Source organism: Bos grunniens, chromosome 24, assembly GCF_055505025.1.
Source record: "Bos grunniens cultivar Pamir isolate PY7600 chromosome 24, Bosgru_T2T1.0, whole genome shotgun sequence".
NCBI lineage: Eukaryota > Metazoa > Chordata > Mammalia > Artiodactyla > Bovidae > Bos > Bos grunniens.
Genome location: NC_141188.1, coordinates 33,944,570 through 33,969,457, shown reverse-complemented (window position 1 = coordinate 33,969,457; position 24,888 = coordinate 33,944,570). Strand labels below are relative to the sequence as shown.

At 40.7% G+C, this 24,888-nt stretch overlaps 1 protein-coding gene across 13 annotated transcripts in view; it reads right to left on the bottom strand.

Moving 5' to 3' along the window:
• The window catches only part of OSBPL1A (oxysterol binding protein like 1A), a 235,807-nt gene that overhangs the window by 149,795 nt on the left and 61,124 nt on the right, over positions 1-24,888 (bottom strand). For 10 of the 13 annotated variants that reach the window (XM_086372945.1, XM_086372944.1, XM_086372948.1 and 7 more), the window contains 6 exons: positions 18,864-18,925; positions 18,721-18,765; positions 17,796-17,869; positions 17,618-17,681; positions 11,503-11,601; positions 8,030-8,152 (listed from right to left, as the gene is read on the bottom strand). In XM_086372945.1, coding sequence (XP_086229071.1) covers positions 8,030-8,152; positions 11,503-11,601; positions 17,618-17,681; positions 17,796-17,869; positions 18,721-18,765; positions 18,864-18,925 — 467 coding nt within the window. Of the gene's footprint in view, positions 1-8,029; positions 8,153-9,916; positions 10,010-11,502; positions 11,602-17,617; positions 17,682-17,795; positions 17,870-18,720; positions 18,766-18,863; positions 18,926-24,888 lie in introns of those variants that run through there. The other 3 variants (XM_086372951.1, XM_086372950.1, XM_086372953.1) reach the window with 2 other exon arrangements.

Sequence of the window (24,888 nt, the reverse complement as noted above, 5' to 3'; positions counted from 1 at the left end):
TACTCTGTTGTCCCCTTCTCCCGCCTTCAATCGATCCCAGCATCAGGATCTCTTCAAATGAGTCAGCTCTTCGCATTAGGTGAGCAAAGTACTGGAGTTTCAGCTTCAGCATCAGTCCTTCCAATGAATATTCAGGACTGATTTCCTTTAAGATGGACTGGTTGGATCTCCTGGCAGTCCAAGGGACTCTCCAGAGTCTTCTCCAGCACCACAGTTCAAAAGCATCAATTCTTCGGTGCTCAGCCTTCTTCACAGTCCAACTCTCACATTCATACATGACCACTGGAAAAACCATAGCCTTGACTAGACAGACCTTAGTTGGCAAAGTAACGTCTCTGCTATTTAATATGCTGTCTAGGTTGGTCATAGCTTTTCTTCCAAGGAGCAAGTGTCCTTTAATTTCATGGCTGCAGTCACCATCTGTAGTGATTTTGGAGCACAGAAAAATAAAGTCTCTCACTGTTTCCATTGTTTCTCCATCTATTTGTCATGAACTGATGGGACCGGATGCCATGATTTCAGTTTTTTGAATGTTGAGTTTTAAGCCAACTTTTTCACTCTCCACTTTCACTTTCATCAAGAGGCTCTTTAGTTTTTCTTCAATTTCTGCCATAAGGGTGGTGTCAATTGCATATCTGAAGTTATTGATATTTCTCCTGGCAATCTTGACTCCAGTTTGTGCTTCATCCAGACTGGCATTTCACATGATGTACTCTGAATAGAAGTTAAATAAGCAGGGTAACAATATACAGCCTTGACGCACTCCTTTCCCAATTTGGAACCAGTCTGTTGTTCCATGTCCAGTTCCAACTGTTGCCTCTTGACCTGCATACAGATTTCTCAGGAGACAGGTAAGGTGGTCTGGTATTTGCATCTCTTTAAGAATTTTCCACAGTTTATTATAATCCACACAATCAAAGGGTTTGGCATAGTCAATAAAGCAGAAATGGATGTTTTTCTGGAACTCTCTTGCTTTTTTGATGATCCAGCAGATGTTGGCAATTTGATTACTGGATGCTCTGCCTTTTCTAAATCCAGCTTGAACATCTGGAAGTTCATGGTTCACATACTGTTGAAGCCTGGTCTAGAGAATTTTGAGCATTACTTTTCTAGTGTGTGAGATGAGTGCAATTGTGCGGTAGTTTGAGCATTATTTGGCATTGCCTTTCTTAGGGATTGGAATGAAAACTGAGCTTTTCCAGACCTGTGGCCACTGCTGAGTTTTCCAAATTTGCTGGCATATTGAGTGTAGCACTTTCACAGCATCATCTTTTAAGATTTGAAATAATTCAGCTGAAATTCCATCACCTCCACTAGCTTTGTTCATAGTGATGTTTCCTAAGGCCCACTTAACTTTGTATTCCAGGATATCTGGCTCTAGGTGAGTGTTCACACCATTGTGGTTATCTGGGTCATGAAGAAGTTTATCTGGGTCATGTACATCTATTTTGTATAGTTCTTCTGTGTATTCTTGCCACCTCTTCTTAATATCTTCTGCTTCTGGTAGGTCCATACAATTTCTGTCCTTTATCGAGCCCATCGCTACATGAAATGTTCCCTTGGTATCTCTAATTTTCTTGAAGAAATCTCTAGTCTTTCCCATTCTATTGTTTTCCTCTATTTCTTTGCATTGATCAATGAGGAAGGCTTTCTTATCTCTCCCTGCAATTCTTTGGAACTCTGCATTCAAATGAGTATATCTTTCCTTTTCTCCTTTGCCTTTCACTTCTCTTCTTTTCTCTTCTTTTCCAGATAGTAACGATGGTGTGATCACTGACCTAAAGCCAGACATCCTGGAATGTGAAGTCAAGTGGGCCTTAGAAAGCACCACTACGAACAAAGCTAGTGGAGGTGATGGAATTCCAGTTGAGCTATTCCAAATCCCAAAAGATGATGCTGTGAAAGTGCTGCACTCAATATGCCAGCAAATTTGGAAAACTCAGCAGTGGCCACAGGACTGGAAAAGGTCAGTTTTCGTTCCAATCCCAAAGAAAGGCAATGCCAAAAAATGCTCAAACTACCGCACAATTGCACTCATCTCACATGCTAATAAAGTAATGCTCAAAATTCTCCAAGCCAGGCTTCAGCAATATGTGAACCATGAACTTCCAGATGTTGAAGCTGGTTTTAGAAAAGGCAGAGGAACCAGAGATTAAATTGCCAACATCTGCTGGATCATGGAAAAAGCAAGAGAGTTCCAGAAAAACATCTATTTCTGCTTTATTGACTATGCCAAAGCCTTTGACTGTGTGGATCACAAGAAACTGTGGAAAATTCTGAAAGAGATGGGAATACCAGACCACCTGATCTGCCTCTTGAGAAATTTGTATGCAGGTCAGGAAGCAACAGTTAGAATTGGACATGGAACAACAGACTGGTTCCAAATAGGAAAAGGAGTATGTCAAGGCTGTATATTGTCACCCTATTTAACTTATATGCAGAGTACATCATGAGAAATGCTGGACTGGAAGAAACACAAGCTGGAATCAAGATTGCCGGGAGAAATATCAATAACCTCAGATATGCAGATGACATCACTCTTATGGCAGAAAGTGAAGAGGAACTAAAAAGCCTCTTGATGAAGGTTAAAGTGGAGAGTGAAAAAGTTGGCTTAAAGCTCAACATTTAGAAAACGAAGATCATGGCATCTGGTCCCACCACTTCATGGGAAATAGATGGGGAAACAGTGGAAACAGTGTCAGACTTTATTTTTCTGGGCTCCAAAATCACTGCAGATGGTGACTGCAGCCATGAAATTAAAAGACACTTGCTCCTTGGAAGGAAAGTTATGACCAACCTAGACAGCATATTCAACAGCAGAGACATTACTTTGCCAACAAAGTTTCATCTAGTCAAGGCTATGGTTTTTCCTGTGTTCATGTATGGATGTGAGAGTTGGACTGTGAAGAAGGCTGAGCGCCAAAGAATTGATGCTTTTGAACTGTGGTGTTGGAGAAGACTCTTGAGAGTCCCTGGGACTGCAAGGAGATCCAACCAGTCCATTCTAAAGGAGATCAACCCTGGGATTTCTTTGGAAGGAATGATGCTAAAGCTGAAACTCCAGTACTTTGGCCACCTCATGCAAAGAGTTGACTCATTGGAGGAGACTCTGATGCTGGGAGGGATTGGGGGCAAGAGGAGAAGGGGACGACAGAGGATGAGATGGCTGGATGGCATCACTGACTCGATGGACATGAATCTCAGTGAACTCCGGGAGTTGGTGATGGACAGGGAGGCCTGGCGTGCTGCAATTCATGGGGTTGCAAAGAGTCGGACACGACTGACCGACTGATCTCTTTCATCTCTCTCTCTTCTTTTCTCAGCTATTTTAAGGCCTCCTAGGACAACCATTTTGCCTTTTTGCATATCTTTTTCTTGGGGATGGCCTTGATCCCTGACTCCTGTACAATGTCACAAACCTCCTTCCATTGTTCTTCAGGTTGTCTATCAGATCTTATCCCTTGAATCTATTTCTCACTTCCACTGTATAATCAGAAGGGATTTGATTTAGATCATACCTGAATGGTGTAGTGGTTTTCCCTACTTTCTTCACTTTCAGTCTGAATGTGGCAATAAGGAGTTCATGATTTGAGCCACAGTCAGCTCCCGGTCTTGTTTTTGCTGACTGTATAGAGCTTCTCCATCTTTGGCTGCAAAGAATATAATCTGATTTCAGTGTTGACCATCTGGTGATGTCCATGTGTAGAGTCTTCTCTTGTGTTGTTGGGAGAGAGTGTTTGCTATGACCAGTGCATTCTCTTAGCAAAACTCTATTAGCTTTTGCCCTGCTTCATTCTGTACTCCAAGGCCAAATTTGCCTATTACTCCAGGTGTTTCTTGACTTCCTACTTTTGCATTCCAGTCCCCTATAATGAAAAGGACATCTTTTTTGGGTGTTTGTTCTAAAAGGTCTTGTAGGTCTTCATAGAACTGTTCAACTTCAGCTTCTTCAGCATTACTGGTTGGAGGACAAACTTGGATTACTGTGACACTGAATGGTTTGCCTTGGAAATGAAAAGAGATCATTCTGTCGTTTTTGAGATTGCATCCAAGTACCACATTTAGCTTGCAAGATGGTGGAGAGAAGGACGTGTGCTCATCTTCTCTTGAGAAAACTCCAAAATTACAACTCACTGCTGAACAACCACTGACAGAAGAATGTTGGATCCCAGCAAAAAAAAGATACCCAAGTCCAAGGGCAAAGGAGAAGCCCCAGCAAGACAGTAGGAGGAGCAAAATCGCATTTAGAAAACCCTATACCTGCCAGAGATGCTCGGAGGGCTCAAACAAAACCTTATGCGCACCAGGAGAGTCCATAGAGACTGAGCCAGATCTGCCTTTGAGTGTTTTAGTGTCTCCTGTGGAGGTACAGGTCAGCAATGGTCTGCCGCAGGGGCAGGAGCTCCGGGTGCAACAGACCTGGGTACGGCATAAGCCCTCTTGGAGGAGGTCACCATTAACCCCCTCCACAGAGCCACCAGAACTTACACAGGACTGGGGAAACAGACTGTTGGGGAAACAAAACCTTGTGCGCACTAGGACCCAAGAGAAAGGCACAGGGACTCCACAAGAGACTGACCCAGACTTGCCCGTGAGTGTCCAGGAGTCTCCAGCAGAGGTGTGGATTGGCAGTGGCCTGCTGCAGGGTTCGGGGCACTGGGTGTGGCAGTGTGTGCTTGGGACCTTTTGAAGGAGGTCACCATTATCTTCATTACCTCCACCACAGTTTGGCCTCAGGTCAAACAACAGGGAGGGAACATAGCCCTGTCCATCAACAGAAAATTGGATTAAAGATTTATGGAGCATGGCCTCGCCCATCAGAACAAGATCCAGTTTCCCCCTCAGTCAGTCTCTTCCATCAGGAAGTTTCCATAAGCCTCTTATCCTTCTCCATTAGAGGGCAGACAGAATGAAAACCACAACCACAGAAAACTAATCAAACTGATCACATGGACCACAGCCTTGTCTAACTCAATGAAAGTATGAGCCATGCTGTATAGGGCCATCCAAGACGGACAGGTCATGGTGGAGAGTTCTGACAAAACATGGTCCACTGGAGAAGGGAATGGCAAACCACTTCAGTGTTCTTGCCTTGAGAACCCCATGAACAGTATGAAAAGGCAAAAGACAGACACTCAAAGATGAACTCCCCAGTTTGGTAGGTGCCCAATATGCTACTGGAAAACAGAGGAGAAGTAACTCCAGAAAGAATGAAGAGACAGAGCCAAAGCAAAAACAACACCCAGCTGTGGATGTGACTGGTGATGGAAGACAAGTCTGATGCTGTAATGAATACTGCATAGGAACCTGGAATGTTAGGTCCATGAATCAAGGTAAATTGGAAGTGGTCAAACAGAAGATAACAAGAGTGAACATCAACATTTTAAGAATCAGGGAACTAAAATGGATTGGAATGGGTGAATTTAACTCAGATGACCATTATGTCTACTACTGTGGGCAAGAATCCCTTAGAAGAAAGGGAGTAGCCCTCATAGTCAACAAAAGAGTCCGAAATGCTGAGCGCTTGAAACGTGGCTAATTAAAATAAGGAACTAGGACTTCTCCCGTAGCTCAGTGTAAAGGATCCACCCGCCAATGCAGGAGACACAGGTTAGACTGCAGGTCACAGAAGACCCCACATGTTAAGGAGCAACTAAGCCCATGTGCCACAACTGCTGAGCTTGTGCTTTAAAGACCGGGAACTGCGACTACTGAAGCCTGCGTGCCCTGGAGCCTGTGCTCCGCCATGAGAGAAGTCACACAGTGAAAGCTGGCCCTCTGCAGCCAGACAGTAGCCCCCGCCTGCCACAACTAGAGCAATGAAGACCCAGCACAGCTACAAAAATTAAACTAAAAAAAAAAGTTACTGGATTTTTCATTTAACTCTAATTCATTTAAATGTAAATAGTCACATGTATCTAGCAGCAATCATATTAGACAGTAGAGTTCTATACCAACACCTGCTTGAATTTCTCTTCCAGTTTTTATTTCTGAAATATTTTCAAGTTGCCATGAAGGCAATAACTGTAAGGCCAATATTTTTATGATCTGTCTTACACTTTTCTCCCTGTAGGCCAAACCTCAAGACAGTGACAGACTGAGGGCTCAGACAAAATGTTTTAAGTTTCTGAAGGCCCCTCCCTGAAGAGGTACAATGGGACCAAGAGCATCATACGACACAGTCACTCTGTGTGGACACTCCCCTATCCCCCCCAATTTCTTCTAAGTCCACTTACTCGTTCAAAACCATGTTGAGGGAATGAGGTTAATTTTTGTTAATTCAGGTAGTTGCAGAACATTCCAGTCCGAGAGTTCCTCATTTCCTTTAGAAAGCCTATAGACATCTAGAATAGATCTATTTCACAAATTGGTCCCAGTATTTCTCTGCAGCCTAAGAGTCCAAGGACTGAGGGTGTTCTGGAGCCGGTCTACCACAAGCTACAACTCAGGCTCGTGTCAGATTTTACCTTTTCTGACCAACCTCCAGAAACTGAGACAGAGGAAAGCACTCAACTTCTGCTAGAAAGAGATAAGTGTAAACCTGCAAAACCTCAAGTACTTAACACTGGCTGAAACTCTCACCGACTTCAGGTGCTATAAAATCTACAAGGCAAAAACCTCATGAATTTAAAGTTAATGTAAGAATTCAATGTTCAACTAAGGAATAAAAGGTACAGTTGTGCTTGATAACTCTAAAATTTGAAAATGAAGCTAAAGAAGAAACATTTCCTCAAGGAAGTTTTTTTTAAATGATATGCAACTTAGTATGCTTATATTTTACCTGTAGCTTCCATTAAAAAGGTCTTAAAATTACCATAATCCTGGGAAAGAAGTTGTCATGCCTTGTAAGCCCTTCCAGGTTTTATTATTTACCCTTTTGTTGAAGGTACATAAATAGGGAAGGATTTTTCACTTAAGGAACACTGATTAAAAGTTAAAATATTTTAGCACAGTTTTATTTTTTACTGCCTAACATGACTTTGGCTATAAATATTTAAACCTTCTTTATTTGAAGAGTTTTAATGTTATTTAGATGTTACATGTTACTTTTGCAAAGTTCACCAATCTGAAAATTATGTTTATGGTTGTCATTTTACATATTCGACTTTAAAAGAGAAGGGGTGCTGGTAAGGCAACAGTTAACTTCTGGGGAATGTCTTCAACAAACATGGAAGGGCTCAAATTTTTTCATGTTCCATAATAAGATTAGGGATTCAAAATATCTGAATCTCTTATTTTAAGCTGATAGATCCTTAAGTCAATAAAACTCCTTAGATATTAGTAAACTTAAACTCACTAAAGTTGTTGACATAGAAACATTCAAATTCTCCAATAAATTCATTTCATTTAAAAAAGGATTAAATTGCGTAGGCAAATTCACATGTTCTGATATAATTATTTAAATCAAAACACATTATCCTTTTGTAGTTCTAATTCTTCCAAACCCATTCATTCAAAAGGTACAGCCACAAAACTGATGCCAAGAAAAAAGATACCGATCTCAGTTACTTATGTTGGTGTGTCTCTGTGGATGAGGCATTGATGTCACTTCAGATGAGGGCCTCTCCATTCATCACTGATGCTTTAACCTTACCTCTAATCAAGGAAGTTAGAGATTACACATGCTTTTAAATGAAACTACAGACCAGGGAAGGTATCACTATGGTTGCATTATTTAAACTCTGAAATATATAGTGAAGTCATAAAGGGCAGTAAGGCAAGCAATGCATGTCTCGCCTCCTGGCAGCAGTTTTCAAAGAGAATGACCATCTGATCACAGCATAAACATGTTAACCAAAAAATATATACGTAGGCACATGCCTATCATTACAGCCTATTTACAGAGATATTTGATCATTATTACCATAAGAGAGACAGTATAAGTAGCAGAAGAATATTACTAAAAGAGTAATACTATTTGCATTCTGGACAGAAATCTAAATTCAAAACCTCATATTAAGAAAAATATTCTTAGTAAAACCTGAGTGATAGAGTTAGCTGTACAGGTCAAGTTACATTTTCTACTTACCTCTAAGGATTCCTTCAAGTCTACAGCAGAAACTGCATCGTCTTCTTCATCATCAGTCACTTGGTCTTGGGAACAGTAGTGTGTGCTGTAAGCAGAATGCTCTTCTATTGCTTCCAGCCAGTCCTGAGATAATCCAAGGATTTAAACAGGTGAAATACACTTTTAACTCGAAACACGTATTATGACAACAACCTGAAAAGCATAAAATTTACATGGAGGAAAAAAAATGTTATGGCTTCAAAAAAACAAAGCAGAATACCCAACAACGAAGTAATGATGCACGTCTCTCGTTTATAACATGTCTAGATAAAAAATTTTCCCAATCCTTTAAAAAACATCATCTGTAAGTTTGCATATTCATTCATATTAATACTGAAACACATTACAAAAACAAAACAATGGGTGGAGAATTTTTCACTTAAGAATTATAGGTTCTCAACCCTGTTGAGTAAGTTATTGCATAATAATACGTCTAGCAACAATTTACTAAGCTGCCTTAAGCACAAGAAATTCAGATCATTTTAAGAGAGCCAAAAATTGCCCTGATGTTTTTTGTTGTTGCTGTTAAGTATCTTTTATTTTTTTTTTAAGGTACTTTGATTTTATTTTTAAACTTTACAATATTGTATTGGTTCTGCCATATATTGAAATGAGTCCGCCACAGGCATACATGTGTTCCCCATCCTGAACCCTCCTCCCTCCCCATACCATCCCTCTGGGTCATCCCAGTGCACCAGCCTCAAGCATCCAGTATTGTGCATCGAACCTGGACTGGCAACTTGTTTCATACATGATATTATACATATTTCAATGCCATTCTCCCAAATCATCCCACCCTCTCCCTCTCCCATAGAGTCCAAAAGACTGCTTTATACATCAGTGTCTCTTTTGCTGTCTCATATACAGGGTTATTGTTACCATCTTTCTAAATTCCATATATATGTGTTAGTATACTGTATTGGTGTTTTTCTTTCTGGCTTACTTCACTCTGTATAATAGGCTCCAGTTTCATCCACCTCATTAGAACTGATTTAAATGTATTCTTTTTAATGGCTGAGTAATACTCCATTGTGTACATATACCATAGCTTTCTTATCCATTCATCTGCTGATGGAGATCTAGGTTGCTTCCATGTCCTGGCTATTATAAACAGCGCTGCGATGAACATTGGGGTACACGTGTCTCTTTCAATTCTGGTTTCCTCAGTGTGTATGCCCAGCAGTGGGATTGCTGGATCATAAGGCAGTTCTATTTCCAGTTTTTTAAGGAATCAGTTCAGTTCAGTCATTCAGTCGTGTCTGACTCTTTGCGACCCCATGAAGTGCAGCACCCCAGGCCTCCCTGTCCATCACCATCTCCCGGAGTTCACTCAGACTCACGTCCATCGAGTCAGTGATGCCATCCAGCCATCTCATCCTCTGTCGTCCCCTTTTCCTCCTGTCCCCAATCCCTCCCAGCATCAGTCTTTTTCAATGAGTCAACTCTTTGCATGAGGTGGCCAAAGTACTGGAGTTTCAGCTTTAGCATCATTCCTTCCAAAGAAATCCCAGGGCTGATCTCCTTTAGAATGGACTGGTTGGATCTCCTCGCAGTCCAAGGGACTCTCCAGAGTCTTCTCCAACACCACAGTTCAAAAGCATCAATTCTTCAGCACTCAGCTTTCTTCACGGTCCAACTCCCACATCCATACATGACCACTGGAAAAACCATAGCCTTGACTAGATGGACCTTTGTTGGCAAAGTAATGTCTCTGCTTTTCAATATGCTACCTAGGTTGGTCATAACTTCTCTTCCAAGGAGTAAGCGTCTTTTAATTTCACGGCTTTACTGTTTTTAAAAAATCAGTGATTTACAAAAATATGGAATGTTTGCCCTAAAAATACCTACCTTCTACCTCATTTCTCACAGCATTTCTCAGGATGAAGTCTTACCCTTTTATGAAACGTTAGGACAGACATGGTTTGGATTGTTCAATGTTCTCTGCAAGGCAAAAGTTAATCATTCTGGAAACACATTTTTAGAAAAATTTTTATTTTAAATATCTATTTTTGGCTGCACAGGCTTTTTCTCTAGCAGCTGAGAGCAGGGGTACTCTCCAGTTGTGTGAGGGCTTCTTATTGTGGTGGCTTCTCTTGTTGCAGAGCACAGGCTCTAGGGCACATGGGCTCAGTAGCTAAGGCTCCTGGGCTCTAGAGCACAGGCTCAGTAGGTGTTACATAGGATCTTCCTAGCTGCTGCTGCTACTGCTGCTAAGTCACTTCAGTCATGTCTGACTCTGTGCGACCCCATAGACAGCAGCCCACCAGGCCCCGACGTCCCTGGGATTCTCCAGGCAAGAACACTGGAGTGGGTTGCCATTTTTTCTCCAATGCATGAAAGTGAAAAGTGAAAGTGAAGGCCTCAGTTGTGTCCGAGTCTTAGCGACCCCATGGACTGCAGCCCACCAGGCTCCTCTGTCCATGGGATTCTCCAGGCGAGAGTACTGGAGTGGGGTGCTATTGCCTTCTCCAGGATCTTCCTAGACCAGGGATCAAACCCGTGTCCCCTGCATTGGTAGGCAGATTCTTATACACTATACTACTTAGGGAAAAGTGAAAGTTGCTCAGTCATGTCTGACTCTTTGCAACCTCATGGACTATACAGTCCATGGAATTCTGGAATACAGGCCAGAATACTGGAGTGGGTAGCTGTTCCTTTCTCCAGGAGATAGTCCCAACCCAAGGACTGAACCCAGGCCTCCCACATCGCAGGCAGATTCTTTACCAGCTGAGCCACAAGGGAAGCCCAACAATACTGGAGTGGGCAGCCTATCCCTTTTCCAGCGGATCTTCTCAGCCTAGGAATCGAACCAGAGTCTCCTGCACTGCAGGCAGATTCTTTACCACCTGAGCTATCAGGGAAGCCCACTACTAAGAGAAGCCCCTGGAAAACAAATGCTTTTAACCCCTTACATGATTTATAAAAAAACAAGGTAAGTTTACAATACTGCCTTGATCGAAAGGAATATGCAGTCTCCATTAAATAACTACACAATGAATTTTTGTCACATCAATCCCAATTTTCTTGCTTGCTGCTATCATTCAAATTACCACAAAGAGAAGCTGAGTCTACAGTGTAATAAAGCAGAACACCTGGGCTGGAGCCAGGCTCTGTCGCTGGCCAGCTGCAGGACCGTTAAGAGGGCACTTCAATCTTACCTCACCTATAAATTCAGGGGCAGAATGAATAATCATTTAGGCTTTTTCCTAAAACCACTAGGGGCCCTTAACTTTCACAGAAGCAAAATCTTAAAAGAAGAGAAAATACCTGCAGGTACATGTTGATAAGGAATTAATTCATAAGCCAAATTTCAAAAGTTTTATATCATCACTCCCATTAAAAAGGCATAATCAACAAGATGTTAATATTGAGCCTATTTGATATTCTTTATGTCCTTAAATGTTGTTTTATGAAAGACAAATCCATAAAATTACCTCTCTTGTCTGCTGAAGGCTGTTCTTGGGAACCCTGAAGCTATGAACAGTGTCATCGAAGCATTTAATAAAGAAGAGGCAGCTATCAGTGGATTTTACCTTGGATAAAAAGAAGTCAGTAAGACAATACCATTCATGCCCATAAAACAGAACCCTTAAATGATCTACACATAAAACCAACACTATTAACATGACAATAATACCCAAGTAAACACTTAAAATAGAAAAAAGTGATAACGTTGGGAGTATCAAATGCATTGTAGCTTATCTACATCAAGTCTGGCTTTCATATGCTTCATTACTCAAAGTAAATACTAATAATATACACTAGGTATATAGTTTTTCCCTCATCCTATTAAATATTTAGCATAACATGCACTTGGGCTATAAAGTCCTTCAGATATCAGAGCTCCAGTTTCTTATTCATGCCACTCTCCTGAACCTTTTGTTTGATGTGAGTATAGAGAATGAACTGAGTGTAAAAGCGTGAGGAGTAGAAAAGAAGAGCTGAAGTCTGAACAAGGGCTGGCCAACTCGATGGGAGAGCACGTCACCTTGCAACCAAGTTCAGCTTCCCAAGTGGCTCAGACGGTAAAGAATCCGCCTGCAATGCAGGAGACTCAGGTTCGATCCCTGGGTTGAGAAGATATTCTGGAGAAGGGAATGGCAACCCACTCCAGTATTCTGGCCTGGAGAGTCCCATGGACAGAGGAGTCTGGTGGGCTACAGTCCATAGGGTAGCAAAGAGTCAGACACAACTGAGCAACTAACACTTCCAATCCTCAAGACTGTTCACTGAGGTAGCACAGTCCTGGGGGGAGACACAACAGCAGCAAGTACATACTTGGATAACAGTCTGTCTTTGGAAATTAAGAAAGCAAAGCTAGGCAGCCATGAATACCAGAGACAGTAGGGGAGTCCTCCAAAGGAAACAGAGATGGGATTCCCCAACTCTGTTCACATCTCTTACTGATGCACAGAAAATAGATACCAAGCAGTCGCTGAGATACCGCCTAGCTGAATGCAGACCAGAGCCACTGTATGAGAAACAGTTTACAATCAAACCTAGCCACGAAAATGATCTGAAACAATGGAAATTACCTTCAATGGAGAAAAATAATAGGATCCAGGATCTCTAGAACTTAACTTTAGTGATACAATCCAAAAAAGTGGACCACAATCTCAAAAGAAATTCTATTAAAAGGCAAAAATGTCAGAATGGTTAACAGGGACCCAAACATATACTATCTACAAGAGACAGAAAATAAATATAAAGATATAGTAGGTGGAAAGTAGATACAAAAAGAGATACTATGTAAACAATAACCATAAGAAGGGCTGAAAGGTTATATTAATATCAAACAGAATAGATTTCAAAACAAAACACATTATTATAGGAGATAAAGATGGCCACCAGAATAGATAAAAGGGTCAATTAATCAAGAAGAAAATAATCACAAATATGCATGTGAACAATAACAGAAATAAATAATGCTGCAAATATATCTGGAGTTTAAACACCATTCTCTCAGCAACTGACACAATGAAAAAAAAAAGTCAGCAAGACACAAAAGATCTAAACAGCACTATCAACCATCATGCCTGAATGTTTATAGGACATGCCAACATGAGCAAAATACATGTTATTCTCTAGTGCATTCTCCACAATAATCCATATGTAGAGTCATCAAGCAAGTCTCAATAAATTTGACAAGACGGAAATCATATAGAAAATGTGCAATGACCAAAATGAAATTATAAATCAAAAACACAATCATGAAAACTCCAATTATTTGGAAATTTAACAACACACTCCTAAACATCCATTGGTTCAAAGAAGAAATCACAACAGGAATTAGAATATATTTTGAATTGTATAGTAATTTGAATAATCTAACCTACAACCTTAAGAAACTATAAAATAGAGCAAATTAAGCCCAAAACATGGAGAAATTCTTTAAAATGAACAAAAATCAATGAAATAGCAAAAGCCTGAGAAAAATTTCGATGAAATCAAGAGAATGAAATCATAAGAAAAATTTCAATGAAATCAATCACTTCGAAAATAAAAGTGACAAAGTGCTAGGCAGATTGATCTTTGAAAAAAAGAGAAGACATAAATTACCAATATAAAAAGCAAAAGAGTGTACAACATTACCTATCACACAGACATTAAAAACACAAGGAAATATTATTACTCTAAGTTTCATAGCCAAAGGAAAAGAAAGGGACAAATTCCTTGAAAGACAAAAATAACAAACACCAAGCCAAGAAGAAATAGAAAATATGAATACCCTATAGCAACTGAACAAGTCAAATTTGTAATGACAATCCTCTCCCCACTACACATACACACACCCCCACCCCCTGGCCCTTGTGACTGCACAGGCAAATTCTAGCGAGTATTTAAGGAAGCAGTAACCTAATCCTATACAAACTCTTCTAGAAAACTGAAAAGGAACATTTTCCAGTTCATTATGTGAGACCAGATAATACCACTGGAGAAATACAAACACCACAGGAGAAATATAAACCAGTATCCATCGTGAACAAAAAAGCAAAAATTCTTAACAAAGTATTTATGAACAATATATTAAAATGGTAATATATCACAACCTCCTGAGATTTGTCCCAGAAGTGTAAGATTGATTTTAACACCCTAAAGTCTATCAATATAATCATATTAACAAAATGAGCACAACTATATGGGCATTTTGATAATATGGGAAAAGCTTTTAATAAAAGTTCAACAGATTTTCAGAATGAGGACTCTCAGTTAACTAGGAAAGGAAAAAGGACTTACTCAACCAGATTAAGGGCTTTATATGTTGAAGTCCTAATCCCCAGTGAAACTACATTTGGAGATAGGGCTTTTCATAAGGTTTTAAAAGGGGTAATTAAGGTGAAATGAGATCATAAGGGTGGGATCCTAGTCCAGTATGACTGATGTCCTTACAAGGAGAGAAAGAGGAAGCAGGGATGCCTGCACACAGGGAAAAGCCAAAGCCATGTGAGGACACAGCAAGAAGGCCGCCACCTACAAGCCAAGGAGAAATGCCTCGGGAGAAACAGATGCCTCAATGTCAGAGCTAAAACTGTAAAATCCTTGTAAGAAAACATGGGAAGAAAGTTTCATGGCCCTGGACTTAGAAGTGGCTTCCTGGATGTGATACCAACAGTCCAAGTGACAAAAGAAAAAAAACATAAATTAGACTACACAAAAAATGAAAACGTCTATGCAAAGAACATTATTAGCAGAGTGAAAAGACAACCTATGAAATTGGAGAAAATACTGCAAATATTTAAATAAAAAAATAAGTATTAAAAAAAATGTTCCTGATAAGGAGAAAATATCTGGAATAGACAAAGAACTCCTATAACTCAACACCAACAAGGAAAAAAAAAAAAATCCTGATTAAAAAATGGGCAAGAGAATTAAACAGGCATTTCTCCAAAGACAATATACAAGTGGTCAATAAGTACATGGAAAGATGGTCAATGTCACTAACAATCAAGGCAATGAAATCAAACTATAGTTAGATGCCATTTCATACCTACTCGAATGGCAAAGAAACAAAACCCTCTGAAATAAGTGTTGCAGTGAGGATGTGGGGAAAGTGGAGCAGTGTTGATACGAATGTAAAATGGCGCAGGTGCTATGGAAAACAGTACGGAAGTTCCTTAAAAAATGAAAAATAGAATCACCACATGACCCACCAATTCCACACCGAGGTTTACATCGAAAAGAAATGAAAGCATCTGATGAGACATTTTCACACTTATGTTTATAGCGGCAGTATTCACAACGGCCAAAAGGTGGAAACAATTCAAACATCCATTAGTAGAGGAACAGATAAAGATAATGTGGTCTATATGTAACAGTGGAATATTATTCAGCCTTAAGAAAAGAAATCCTGTCACATGCTATAACATGGATGACCCTTAAGGACATTATGCTAAGTGAAATAAACCTGTCAATTACTGTATAATTCCACTCAGGTGAGATATCTGAAGTAGGCAAAGCACAGAAACAGAAAGTAGAATGGTGGTTGCCGGGGGTGGGGGTATGGGAAACAGAGAGGTGCTCTTGCATGTGTATCAAGTTTCAGTTCTGCAAGATGAGAAAGTTCTAGAGATGTGCTGGACAACAAAGTGAATACAGTTAACACTGCTGCTGCTGAGTCGCTCAGTCGTGTCCCACTCTTTGCAACCCCATGGACTGTAGCTCACCAGGCGCCTCTGTCCATGGGGATTCTCCAGGCAGTGGGTTGCTACTGGAGTGGGTTGTCATGCCCTCCTCCAGGGAATCTTCCCAATCCAGGGATTGAACCCAGGTCTCCCACATTGCAGACAGATTCTTTATCAGCTGAGCTACCAGGGAAGCCCAGAGTTAACACTACTGAAATAAGAAGGTAAGCTTTACATTATGTGTATTTTACTATAATTTTTTAAAAAAGAAATTTATAGATGTAAATATCTATATTAGCAAAGAAAAAAGGTCTCAAATCAATGACCTAAGCATCTACCTTTAGAGTCTAGAATGTAAACAGAGCCTGCCTCATAGTGGTCACTCACCTAATGCCCATTACCTTCAATGGATCCATATGGGTTCATAAATGCAGGCTTTAAGCAGATGTTTATAGAAGAAGCAAAAACTATACACAAGGTGAAGTGTAACATAGCAGGATCTAAGCAATTCTAAAGAAATTAAAGATCAGGAAATTTTAAAAGGATCAGGGGAACAACTTCTGTCATTTTTTAAGGTAGACAAGAATGAGAAAGAACAATGACCAAAAAAAGAAAGAGAAAGAACCCAACTGAGGAAAAACCTGAGTTCAATAAATGAATCAAAAGCTGGAACAGATGAGAATGGCTGGGAGGCACCAACAAAAGAGAAGTTTAGATGGCTGAGTGTAGACAGCACCTCCCTGGCCCTCTGGTCCGATGCAAGGGAGAAAGAGGTGTGAGGACACTAAGGGGCCAGGTGTGTAAGGAGGCCGGACTGCAGGTGCAGGTGACCAGGCCTGTGACTTCTCCAGGGTGGTGCTGCTGCTCCCCCAGGAGTGTTCACACAGAAAGGTGGGTGCTGGGGGTTTTGTTGTTTTTCTTTATTTTTGTTTTTAAACGGTGCTATCAGTTAACTTTTGGCTGTGCAGTATGTGGGATCTTAGTTACCCGACCAGGGATCGAACCCACACCCTGCGCAGTGGAGTACTGGAACTGCGGAGTCTTAGCCTCTGGACCTCTGGACCACCTGGGAAGTTCTGAGTCCTATGCTTTAAAAAAAGGGTGCACCGCTGTGGCATGCTGACAACCCTAGAGAAACTGAAGCAGCAAGCTAACAAGTGTGTCCAGGCTCCAGTCTTAGACTAATCTCCATGGAGGAAAAACTCTTTTCTCCTGGCTGGTAAAAGTAAAACAGCCAGATGGGATTATGGAGAACCTAAACATCCTGATTTTGATACAGGCTTTAAATTTTACCACCAGAAAAATTTTCATTATCCAGATGTACCCATGTTCAAAGACACACACACGTACATGCACATATATAGATATCTACGTGCATACACATGTGTTAATATATACACATACACATATATATACATACACATACAAAATGGTAAACATTCTGTATAAATGTTTTTGGATCATGCTTCTCTTATCCCACAATACACAGACTTTTTTTAAAAGTTGATTATAGTTTTTAAATGGAATTCCACAACTTTACTTGTTCTCAAGTAAAAACATATGCAGTCATCCCTCGGTATCTGTGGGCGACAGACATACGAGTAGAATACCAAAATCTACGGAAGCGCAAGGCCCTTATATAAAATGGCATAGTATCTGCACACAACTCTGGCTTGCTTTAAATCATCTCCAGAGTATTTATAATACCTATTACAATGCAAACGCTATGTAAATAGTTGCTGGTGCATGGCAAATTCAAGTTTTGCTTTTTGGAACTTTCTGGAATTAAGTCACAAATAGGGAGGGCCAAACTGCACACATGCTTTCTACCCCAAGATTTTACAAAGCGGCTTATTCCAATGACTGAGCGCAATCACTCGCAGGACTGAGTTCACAGTTTAAGCAAAAGATGCGTGTGTCATCCTACCGTGCAGACTGCTTGAGTTAGGTGCTTGCATCCCTGGCGATAAGTATTATGGACTGCATCGGGCCTTCAAAATAAATATAAATTATCAAGGCAAAAGGAAAAGAGATCAGTGAAAAGTTTTAATCATTCAAAATGTAGATGCTGAAACTCAAGAAGTATTAAAGATCATAATACTCACTGTTTCCTATACCATGAGAGGACTCCATGTTCTAACACTACCCAGAATAACCTCCAGCCAAAAAACCTGGAACTCTAAGGGAAAAACAACAAAGATTTTTCCAAGCTGATACATCTAGATTCAAATGCTTGACTGATAAAAAGTAATTAAGTTATGATAGTTCTATCTGAGCCTTTCATCTTGACAGTACCACTGCACACTCAAAAATGATCAAACGTTACCTAGAAACTGAGTGCACAAATGAAAACATACCCTACCGAGTGACAGGAACAGAAGCAATGCCTTATTGGTAAGATCAACAATGAACACGGTTTATAGTTCTGACAATACTATGCTAGGATATTTATAGGGAAATGTGTCAGTTGTGGGCTTCAAAGACAATTTCCTCAAAGTTCTGAAAGAGCTTCTAAAAAAGGAAAATTATCCTAAATTTTATACACTACAGACAGACATGTACATAAATATATAGAAGGAGCGTTTTCAAATGCAGAAGAAATGACGTGCTCCAAAATAGTTAATTCTAGAAAATAACTGAACTCTAAAATGCAAAGAAGTGTTTATAACCGGAAAGATTTTACATGTGTGTTCTCTGACAATTTAAATATTAAATTCCTCCTGAGTCTTCTACAGATCAATGTTCATAACAAAAATGATAGTGTAATCCTATGCTTAAGAAAAAACATCCCTCCACTCTGCTCTGTACAAACCTGGCCACCTAACAGTGTCAGACCAACACAAGAGACGGTAAATTGCTACGATCACCAGATGCCTAATGAAGTCCAGCAGTATAATAATGGTTTACATCATAAGATCAAATAATTACTAAATCACATACTTCAGAAAATAACGCCAACAAATTTTAACAAGGGATCACCTAAGAAATCTTTTTTCCAGGTATTATAATTAAAAACGCATTCCAACCTACCTTCCAGAGAGGACCCTCATATCGCTTCAAAGCTTTGTGTACGATCTATTTAAAAAAACACGTTTTTGTTAAAAGCGCATCTATGTGTTTCAAGAACCCCAATTTTTTTTCTACATATACAAATGCAATCCATTACCACATACCTTATTACCAACAAGAACATGTTTCATTTCAGCACCCTGGGCAAGATCAAGAGGCTTCTGATCTGTGTAAAATACAAGAAAGCAAGCCATCAAGAGCTTAATTCTACTAGAAAACTGATGCTGCTATGACAGCACGTAATAATCTTTCCTATTCCATCAACTACGACCCAAATCACCTACCTGAAGTTGCCATCTCAATTCTTTACAGCCTCTTTTTCAGTAACTATTAAGCCAGCAAATCAAACTAAATTCTGAACACTCTGGATAAGTTCTGTGATCGTTCAGGCTTTCTTGCCAAAAGTCAATCCGTCAGTTTCCTATTGCTGTTGTAATTAATTACCCCTGCAATGCAGGAGACGTAAGAGACATGGGTTCGATCCCTGGGTGGGAAGATCCCCTGGAGGAGGGCACAGCAACCCACTCCAATATTCTTGCCTGGAGAATCCCATGGACAGAGGAGCCTGGCGGGCTACAGTCCATAGGGTCGCACAGAGTCAGACAAGACCGAAGTGACTTAGCACGCATGTTGTGGGTTAAAACAATACAAATGATTCCCATGCAGCTGGGGAGGTCATGAATCCACACTCAGTTTCACTGGTCCAATAACCAGGGCGCTGGTGGGGCTGCCATCCTCTGGAGACTCTTGGGGAGCATCTCTTTCTTTGCCTTTTCCAGAGGTCGCCTACATCTCTTGATTTGTGGTCCCTCCCTCCATCTTCAAAGTGCATCATTCCAACCTCTGTTTACATTTTTTTCTCTCTCAATATTCTGATCCTCCTGCCTCCTCCCCAAAAGGAAGGACCCTCGTGATTACACTGGGCCGACCTGGAGAATTCAGGATTCTCTATCTCCAGATACTCAACTAACCACATCACTGGGGGAGCATTATTTAGCTCATCACAGCTGCTCTTAAGCTATCTCGCTGGAGAACAGGTGGCAGAGAAAACTCACAGACGGTCTGTGACGGTCCATAACTGAGGACAAAAGGAAAAAGGGGTCACAGAGAATGAAACCAGCAAGGTGCCATGGGAACTTTCTCAAGCTCACACACACAAGCACTCTGTGTTTTACCAAGTGACAAAAACAGAACTTGTGTGTAAATTAATGAGTTCTGAAGTGAGCAGAGTACTATGTGAAGGATGAAAAACAATCATCTCGTACCCTCAAGAGTTTCCAATTCCTAGAGAAACAAAAGTGAAAGTGTTAGTCGCTCAGTGGAGTCCGACTCTTTGCGACCCCACGGACTGTAACTCACCTGGCTGCTCTGTCCACGGAATTCTCCAGGCAAGAATACTGTAGTGGGTAGCTATTCCTGTCTCCAGAGGATCGTCCCCAACCAGGGACTGAACCTGGGTCTCCTGCATTGCAGGCAAATCCTTTACCATCTGAGCCACAAGGGAAGCCCAGAGAAACAAAAGATATTTACAAAAAAAAAAAAAAAACCCAGGTCTTTGAAGAAATAACCTATCAGACTGGAACTCTATCTACACAGGAAGTGACACATTCTATCAAATAAACTTTTTCTAAATACCAATCACCTGGTATGTGTAGGACAATTTTTTGTAAAATTGTCTGCTGCTGCTAAGTCATTTCAGTCGTGTCCGACTCTTTGTGACCCCATAGACGGCAGCCCACCAGGCTCCCCCGTCCCTGGGATTCTCCAGGCAAGAACACTGGAGTGGGTTGCCATTTCCTTCTCCAATGCATGAAAGTGAAAAGTGAAAGGGAAGTCGCTCAGTCGTGTCTGACTCTTCCCGACCCCATGGACTACAGCCCACCAGGCTCCTCCATCCGTGGGATTTTCCAGGCAAGAGTACTGAACTGGGGTGCCATCGCCTTCTCCAGTAAAATTGTCTAATGAGTCTATTATATGACAATATTTCAGGCACTTGGGATTCAGTAGTGAACAAGACAGAAAAAAAATTGGGGGGGGGGAGTGATATAGAAAAAGGGAAAGACAGACAATAAAATGGGATACAGCAAATAATAACCCAAGCTATGACAAACCCAGACAACATACTAAAAAGCAGAGACATCATTTTGCTGACAAAGGTCTGTAAACTCAAAGCTATGGTTTTTCCAGGTGTCAAGTATGGCTGTGAGAGCTGGACCATAAAGGCGGCTAAGGGCTGAAGAGCTGATGCTTTTGAACTCTGGTGCTGGAGAAGACTCTTGAGAGTCCCCTGGACAGCAAGGAGATCAAACCAATTAATCCTAAAGGAAATCAATCCTCACTATTCATTGGAAGGACTGATGCTGAAGCTCCAATACTTTGGCCACCTGATGCAAAGAGCCAACTCATTGGAAAGACTGATACTGGGAAAGACTGAGGGCAGGAGGAGGAGGAGGCCACAGAGGGTGAGATGGTTGGATGGCATCACTGACTCAATGAACATGAGTTTGAGCAAACTCCAGAAGATAGTGAAGGTTAGAGGAGCCTGGCATGCTGCAGTTCATTGGGTTGCAAAGAGTCAGACAACTCAGCAACTAAACCACCACCCACGCTATGCCAACATTTTTAAGTGAATGTTCTGAAAAAGAATGACTGAGATGCCACTTCAGATTGGAGACTAGAAGAGTGATGAGGAAAGTCCTTCTGAGGGAGGATGTTTAAACTAAAGGGGTCCAGCCTCATGAGAAACCAGGGGAGAGGCCCTGCAAGCAGAAGCAACAACTGATGCAAAGGCCCTGAGGTAGGAACAGCTAGGTGGGCGAGAGAGAGGCAGAGGGCGCAAGAAGTCACATCCTGCGAGGGCCTGTTGTTCGGAACAGTTAGGTGGGCAAGAGAGAGGCAGAGGGCGCGAGAAGTACATCCTGCAAGAAGTACATCCTGCGAGGGCTTCCTGGTAGGAACAGTTAGGTGGGCAAGAGAGAGGCAGAGGGAGCGAGAAGTCACATCCTGTGAGGGCTTGCCGGTAGGAACAGTTAGGTGGGCAAGAGAGAGGCAGAGGGAGTGAGAAGTCACATCCTGCGAGGGCTTGCTGGTAGGTCACATCTTTGTGAACCAGTACAAGGAGTCTGGGTTTTAGCCTAAATATGATGGAAAGCCACAGAAAGGTTTTAGCTAAAAGAATAACATGATCTGACTTATGTTTCAAACTCTGTCAAAGTGTGTTAAAAGACCTTTTCAAGAATATCTGGGGAAATGTGGACTTTAGCTATTTGATGATTTTTGAGAAATTATAAAATTATTAACAGGATAGTGCCATTGTGGCTATTTAATAGCTCTATTGAGAGAATTCACACACCATATAATTTACTCATTTAGAGTGTACAATTCAATGGTTTTTAGTATATTCACAGAGTTGTGCAACTATCACATTATTTTTTTTTAAAGAAGACCATATCTTATAAAAAAGAATTTATAGACAAAATAATATGACATCTGGTGAGTGGATTATTGATAATGCCTGAGAGAGGATAATTTTTACATCAATTATACTCTTTTTTAAGCTCTGATAATTTCTGTAATAAAAAGTAAAAAAAAAAAAAAAAAAGATCACTACAGTGCCTGTGTGGGAAAAGCTTGTAAATGTGAGCAAGAGAAAAGCAAGGATACAAGTTACAAAGCAAAGGTCCAGGTGAAAGATACTAGTCACATACAAACAGCTCATGCAGCTCAACATAAAAAAAAAATTTAAAAATGGGTGGAAGATCTAAATAGACATTTCTCATAGGCCAAGAGGCACATGAAAAGATATTCAAAATCAGAGAAATGAAAATGAAAACTATAATAAGATATCATCTCACACTGGTCAGAATGGCCATCATCATCAAAAATCTACAAATAATAAATGCTGGAGAGGGTGTAGAGAAAAAGGAACCATCCTACACTGTTGGTGAGAATATATGTTTGTGCAGTCACTATGGAGAACAATATGGAGATTCCTTAAAAAACTAAAAACAGACCTACCATATGATCCAGCAATCCCACTCCTGGGCATGTATCTGGATAAAACCCATAACTCAAAAAAGATACACGCACCCCAGTGTCCACTGTAGCCCTAGTTACGACAGCCAGGACATGGAAGCAACCTAAATGTCCATCCATAGAGGAATGGATAAAGATGTGGTACATATATACAATGGACTACTACTCAGCCACAAATAAAGAATGAAATAATGCCATTTGCAGTGACATGGATGGTCCCAGAAATTGTCATACTGAGTGAAGTAAGTCAAAGAAAGACAAAAATCATATGACGTTGTTTATATGTGAATTTTTTTAAAAAATGGTACAAATGAACTTATAAAACAGAAATAGTCACAGGTATAGAAAACAAATTTATGGTCACCGGTTCAGTTCAGTTGCTCAGTTGTGTCCAACTCTCTGCGACCCCATGAATCGCAGTCCTGTCCATCACCATCTCCTGGAGTTCACTCAAACTCACGTCCATCGAGTCAGTGATGCCATCCAGCCATCTCATCCTCTGTCGTCCCCTTCTCCTCCTGCACCCAATCCCTTCCAGCATTAGAGTCTTTTCCAATGAGTCAACTCTTCGCATGAGGTGGCCAAAGCACTGGAGTTTCACCTTTAGCATCAGTCCTTCCAATGAACACCCAGGGCTGATCTCCTTCAGAATGGACTGGCTGGATCTCCTTGCAGTCCAAGGGACTCTCAAGAGTCTTCTCCAACACCACAGTTCAAAAGCATCAATTCTTTGGCGCTCAGGGAGGGTAAATTGGGGGACTGGGATTGACATACTCACACTGCTAGAGATAGATAACTAATAATCTACTGTAGAGCACAGGGAACTCTACTCAATACTCTGTAATGACCTATATGAGACAAGAATCTACAAATGAGTTGATATATGGGTATGTATACCTGATTCACTTTGTTGTACAGCAGAAACTAAAACATTACAGATCAACCATACTACAATAAAGATTGATTTTAAAAAAGAGATACTGGTGGCTTGAACTAGAGAGTTAGCAGCAAAATGGAGACATCAGTAGGTATGGAGAAAAGTACCTGGGTTTGAGATTTATTTTTGAGGTAGATTTATCAGACTGCTGATGGATAAAACTTAGACTGGCCACAGATTACTTTCTTGGGAAAAAACTTTTTAAAATGTTAACTGAGCAACTGATAATCACTTTAGGTTTTCTAGCCAGCACATACAAGGATGTCTTCTGAAAAGCTCTAGCAACTTGTTATTTTTATTCCATCTACAGCACACTTTTGAGAAACTATTCCTTTAGGTAGAGAGAAAGACAATGTGATTTCTTTCACAGAATTCTGTCCTAACACCAAAAATAAATTCTGAACTCATGCCAACCAGTTGAAGTCCCATACAGAGCCCTCATTTCCGGATTCAATGTCCACAGTACCTAGCACATCATGAAAATTTAATAAAATGTTTTTTGGACTGAATGAAATAGCTTTCTTTCCTGGTTGGGCACCATAACCAGCTATTTCAGAATTGCACCACCTTTTATCAACCACAACAAAATAAAGTAAAAAACAGGAATGATCCTGTTTTTAAATTTTCGCATGATACAGACTTGGCCCTTAATGGGAAAACCAAATACAAATGTCAACACGCCTCAAATTAATTTACAAAGAATGCAATCTCAATTAGGGGCCAACAGCATTTTTACTAAGAACCCAAGAAAATTACAGCCATTTCGAAAAACAATTGAGGAAAGACTGTCAAGGAAAATCCTCAACAAAGAATAGTACGGGGAAAGATTACCAGCTAATAAAACCTTAAACAAACACACATTAAAAGTGCTACACTGGTGAAGGAAGGTAGAGATGAGGCAATGAGTGAGTACAGAGAACACACAGCCAGTGCTTCAAGTGGACGAGAAAGGGGTAACAGAGCAATGGAAGAGGAATGGACAGACGCTTTGATAAAGGCTGCAGAGGCAAGTGACTAGCAAGTCGAGGGTCTCACATCCTAAGTACATGCTCACATCGCCTTTTCTGCTCAAAACCCTCCACACTGGCCAGCAGGGCTGAGCCTCTAGCTACTGTCTGGAGATACCACTCTCCCTGATGAGCACCTTCTAGGCACCC